The 5,666-nt window shown below is 38.8% G+C and overlaps 1 protein-coding gene across 1 annotated transcript in view; it reads left to right on the top strand.

Annotated features, from left to right (window-relative positions):
* Positions 1 to 3,875, top strand: part of LOC125032798 — a 4,111-nt gene extending 236 nt beyond the window's left edge. The window contains exons 1-3 of the mRNA XM_047624211.1: positions 1 to 269; positions 460 to 654; positions 964 to 3,875. The exon at positions 1 to 269 is cut by the window's left edge and continues 236 nt beyond it. Coding sequence (XP_047480167.1) covers positions 1 to 269; positions 460 to 654; positions 964 to 3,875 — 3,376 coding nt within the window. The remainder of the gene's footprint in view (positions 270 to 459; positions 655 to 963) is intronic.
* Positions 3,876 to 5,666: the final 1,791 nt, after the last annotated feature.

Below are 5,666 nucleotides of genomic sequence, written 5' to 3'. Positions count from 1 at the left end.
AATGTACGATAATTTAAGATTGCCTACCTTTCACGATGGTCAAGATGAAATAGATAGCTACTTGCAGAGATTTGAGCGGTTAGCTACTCTACATAAATGGGATAAACAAAATTATCACGTTTATTTAGGATCAGTTTTGAGAGGTCACGCATTGAAAGTATACGTATCGTTACCTGACGAGACGGTGAAAGACTATGAGAAGTTGAAGGAGGCTTTACTCAGAGCTTACTCAGTGGATGCCGATATGTATAGACGTTTGTTCAGGGAGAGTAAATGTGGGGAGAAAGAATCTTACATTCAAATGGTAGTTCGAATGGAGCAGTACTTAGACAGATGGATTTCGTTGAGTAATGTTGAAAAAGATTATCATTCACTTTTTGATTTTTTAGTCAGAGAACAGATTCTTAATAATTGCAGTGCTGATTTAAGGGTGTTCTTAAAAGAACATGATTACAATAGTGCTACCGAAATGGCAGAGGCTGCCGAAAGGTACAGGAGTGCGCATAATTTTCGCGGTCGATCGCAGAGGTTTTTTTAAGCCAAATAAGACTGTAGCGAAGGATAATGTACCGATTTGCCATGGGTGTGGTAAGACTGGACACATTAGGCCTCAGTGTCCTGATAATCCTAGAAATTATAAGAAAATGAGCACTAGTAAAGTTAACTTTGTTTTTGAGTCTGAACTAAAACCAAACAGGTGTATAATTGATGATAATGGGTATGTTTTCAATAAACGAGCTGAGGTAATGTTGGATTCTGGTTGCTCTACAATAGTTGTGAAAGACAGTCTCGTTCCATCAAATTATAAATATGGGAAACTCGTAAAAGTATACGATTACTTGGGAATTTCTAATTATTTTCCTCAAATAAGGTGTTTTATCAAATCGAAGTTCTTTTCTGGCTGGGTTAATGCCATAGCAGCGCCTATAAAATTTGCAGATATATTAATTGGACTTTTTCCAGGTGTTAAAATCCCGCCTGAATCAAAACCTGATGAATCTTCTGCCAATCTTGATCTTGATCGTTTCGAATCGTCTGGAGATCATTTCCCCTCTCCTAAGTCTCCGAATCATTTACCTAAGGTATGTAATGATGTCCATTCCAAATCGCTTGAGACTGTTATGAGAGTGGAGACTCGTGCAATGACGGAACAATCAGATGAACGTAAGCCTCTGAAGTGTCCCGCAGTGTCGCAACTTGACATCGGTAAACTTGACGTCATTAATGCTCAGAACACATGTCCTACTTTAAAGTCAATTAGGGAAAAGGTAAAGACAGGAAAAATAGACCATGTTAAGAATAGAGCAGTGAAATATGAAGTAATTAGTGGATTAATCTATAGAATCTGCTTAGATAGTAAATTCGATCATGAAAAGGATAGAAAACAACTGGTTGTTCCTGAGATTTACAGAAGTAAAATATTAAATCTTGCTCATGATTCATTGACAGCTGGCCACTTTTCACACAGGAAAACTAGCCATAAGATATTCCTTAAGTTTTTCTGGCCTGGAGCAGGAGCTGATATCAAGCGTTATTGTAGATCGTGTCACATCTGTCAAAAGGTTTCGCACAAAGGCCGCGTTAAGAGGGTGCCGATGAAAACTGTTCCCGTCATTTCAGAGCCTTTTTCACGTGTCGCCATTGACCTTGTCGGTCCGGTATCACCTTGCTCCGACCGCGGACACAGATACATTCTGACTATGATAGATTATTCTACGCGTTTCCCCGAAGCCGTCTGTCTGAAGAACATAGACACAGTGACTATCGCAGAGAGTTTAGTTGAGATTTTCTCTCGGGTTGGTATCCCAAAAGAAATCTTGTCGGATCGCGGAACTCAGTTTCGATCAGACCTAATGGCCGAGATTCATAGATTGCTGTCAGTTAAAGCTCTGTACACAACCCCGTATCATGCGAGTTGCAATGGCGCGGTTGAACGTTTGAATGGAGTCTTGAAAGCAATGATTAAAAAGTTGTGCTCTGACCATCCGCGAGACTGGGATAGATATCTTCCCGCCGTTCTTTTTGCTTACAGGGAAATCCCGAACGATTCGCTGAAGTTTTCTCCATTTGAACTCCTTTATGGAAGAACAATTAGAGGTCCGCTTACCATTTTGCACGAACTTTGGTCTAATGACGAGATTGATAATGAAGTAAAGACTACATATCAATACGTAACAGAATTAAGATCCAGATTAGAGGAAACTGCAAAATTGGCTGTCTCCCAAGCCGAGATAAGCAGCAAGACTTACAAAAGCAATTATGACCTTAAATCTAGAAATCGCAAGTTAGAGGTAAATGATGAAGTGCTTGTACTCTTGCCCACTGATCGCAATAAAAGGATTATGCAATGGAAAGGCCCTTATCCAGTCATAGGCGTTAAAAATAATGGAGTAGATTATACCATCAAAGTGCGTGGAAAGAGTAAACTTTTTCACATAAATATGTTGAAGCGATACTTCCGTCGTGATGAAACTACTCCTGAGAAGAACAAAATTGTTAATGTATGCATTGTGGATGAAAATGATTGTGATAATGTAGATGAGACTATGTATCTGGAATTGACAAATGGTGAATCTTTAAATATAGGATGTGATTTGAGTGTTCGACAAAAGGATGCTGTAAGTGTTCTTATTTCTGAATTTCCTGATGTTTTCACCGACAAGCCAGGTCATACTAAGTCTATAGAACACGTAATCAATCTTGAGACCACTAACCCCGTTTGCAAGAAACCTTATCCTATACCCTATAATCTCATTGATGTTTTCAACAAGGAAGTTGACAAAATGCTTGAGCTAGGCATAATTGAGCCATCTGTATCACCTTATTGTTCACCGGTCGTTCTCGTAAGAAAGCGCGATCAAACTTACAGGTTCTGTATCGACTTCAGGAGCTTGAATGACATTACAACTTTTGATTGTGAACCCATGCCCACAACTGAAGAAGCTCTGGGTAATTTTGTAAATGATAAATATTTTACCGAGATAGATCTTAAATTAGGCTACTGGCAGATTCCTCTATCTTTTGAATCTAAGAAATGTACTGCTTTTTCCACAAACAGAGGACTCATGCAATTTGTAATGGTGCCATTTGGACTCAAAACGGCTTGTGCAACATTTGTTAGACTTATGAGAAAAGTGATTTTTGGATTGAAGAATACAAATTGTTACTTTGACAACATTGTAATTCATAATTCTAATTGGGTTGATCATTTACAGGATTTGAGATGTTTGCTGAATAAATTACGGTTGCATGGCTTAACGGCTGGTATAAGTAAGAGCTTCTTTGGGTACAATAGAATAAACTATCTTGGAGTTGTTCTCGGAGAAAATGTTATTAAACCACCCGTAGACCGAATTAGAGCGATTGAGTTAATGCCTTTGCCTATATTCAAAAAGGAGCTAAGATCTTTCATTAGAACAATTTCATACTATAGAAAATTCATACCAAAATTTGCTAACATTTGTGCTCCTATGAATGAACTATTGAAGAAGAATTCAAGTAATAAACTGAATTGGAAGAGTGAACAAGTTTCTAGCTTTCTAGAGTTAAAATCCAAGCTCTCGGATAAACCAATCCTGTGTCTTCCTGACTATTCGAAGACCTTTTTCTTACGGTGTGATGCTTCTGAGAATGGTATTGGGGCGGTCTTGCTTCAGGAACAGAACGGAACAAAGATGCCTATAGCTTATGCTAGCCGAAAGCTACTCGATAGGGAAAAGAATTTTGCAACTATTGAAAAGGAATGTTTGTCAATCGTTTGGGCTATCAACAAATTTAAAACTTACATCTATGGTAAGGAATTTGTGCTAGAAACTGACCAACAACCCTTAATATATCTCAAAAACATGAGAAATTCAAATGGAAAATTAATGTGATGGGCTCTAGCATTGCAAGGTTATTCATATAGAATACAATACATAAAAGGTAAAGAAAATGTAGGTGCGGACATTCTGAGTCGCTGTGTTTAGTAAATATGTTATATAAATGACACAAAATCAATAGATTTTATGCTTGGTTATGGGGCATTGTAAAGGGATTATATAACATATTTACCATTTTTGTGTAAATTATTTGTTAACTGCTATATCGGGTTTATAGTAACCCGATTTTTAAAGTACTTGTAAATATTGGTAAATATTTATACAGTGAAGATGTACATCTACAAGTTTATTTTTGTTTAAAAGTTTCCTCGTATCCCCTTATTGTAATGCGCATGCGCGTAGGTGTGCCTCACCTGGGTTTACTCTAGCATGTAATCGGTCACTTTACCATACCACTTGTTCGTGTGAACACTGTGACCCTCGCCTCGTAAGTAGGAAAACCTTTTGAGTACGCTGATTCGTATAGCGTGGTATATCGTTGGTACTTTTATTCATTTTATTTACATTCATTTCTTGTTTTCAGTCTTCTTTTTATGTACTTAACGAAGTTGCTGACGCCAGGCGCCACGATACTGTGATTCGCGTGCCCCCGAGATTAATCGGAGCAGCGCCAAGCTTGAACAAGCCCCGTGACACCTGGGCCGTTTGATACGCTTGCTTGGGACGTGGATATATATCTATTTTCTTGTTTAACAAATGTAAATATATATGGTGATGGTTATGACATCTTTTAATACCCCCTTTTAATGAAAGTGAAAACATAATTAAGTGATGTGATTGATTCTATGACGAAACACACCAGTAAAAGCAAAAGATCCTTTACAATATGTATATATATATATATATATATATATATATATATATATATATATATACACACACACACATATTCATACACATGTATGCGTGTGTGTGGTGAAAACACTCTACCCTGTTAACACTATGGTAGAAAAACCCATAATGCAAAACTAGATTTATTGAAAGTGAGACAACAGTTTCGGAATCCACCTGGATTCTATCCTCAGGTCTGAAGAGGAAAGGTCGGTTGGTTGGAATGATTTGCGAAGTTTTAGCTTCGCCCGGGCCTTCTAAATATGGCCCGGCCTGTGTCAACTTTTTACGGCTGTCTCATTTAATTGTCTGAGTCACGGTGCTTACCGTGGCAATGGGATTGCCAGCAGAGAGCGTCGTTGTTGTATCCCTTGGATACAGATTACTTATGTTGAGACATGCGCTTAGTGAGACTGGCGCCCGTCTCGCCAAAGTATTGCTTGTTACAGGAGGTACAAGGAACAGCATAGGTGCCCACTTTCGAGGTGTGGACCAGGTTACGACGGAGACTGTTCACCTGGCGAAAGATCAGCCTGCAGTTGAGAATGTGAAGAGGGCGGCGGAGAGAGTAGATCTCCTCAGTGTAGGGCAGGTTGAGGACAGGCAGGTGAGGAGTCTCTTTAGGAGAGGAGTCGTGGTAGAAGGTACGCCGTGCCCTAGATAACGCTGCACAGTTTGGAGAGCGAACGACGCAGGAAGTCGATCTCTTCGTACGCCGGCCACCTTGCACACGTTGCCCGACCCTCCAACCTGATCTGACCTCCCTTCGCTTCCGTTCGTCTGTTCTCACCTGCCCCGTGTTACCGCGTTGCCTCTCCTCTCTTTTTGTTGCTGTTGTTGTTATCATTCTCATTATTATTATTATTATTATTATTATTATTATTATTATTATTAACAATATTATTATAATGTTTATCATCAGCAACATTATTAATTTATTACTTTCATTATTTG

The sequence above is a fragment of the Penaeus chinensis genome, chromosome 1 (genome assembly GCF_019202785.1).
Source record: "Penaeus chinensis breed Huanghai No. 1 chromosome 1, ASM1920278v2, whole genome shotgun sequence".
In the NCBI taxonomy this organism is placed as follows: domain Eukaryota; kingdom Metazoa; phylum Arthropoda; class Malacostraca; order Decapoda; family Penaeidae; genus Penaeus; species Penaeus chinensis.
Note: the sequence above shows the minus strand (reverse complement) of the source record. Positions and strands in the feature narration are given on the sequence as shown.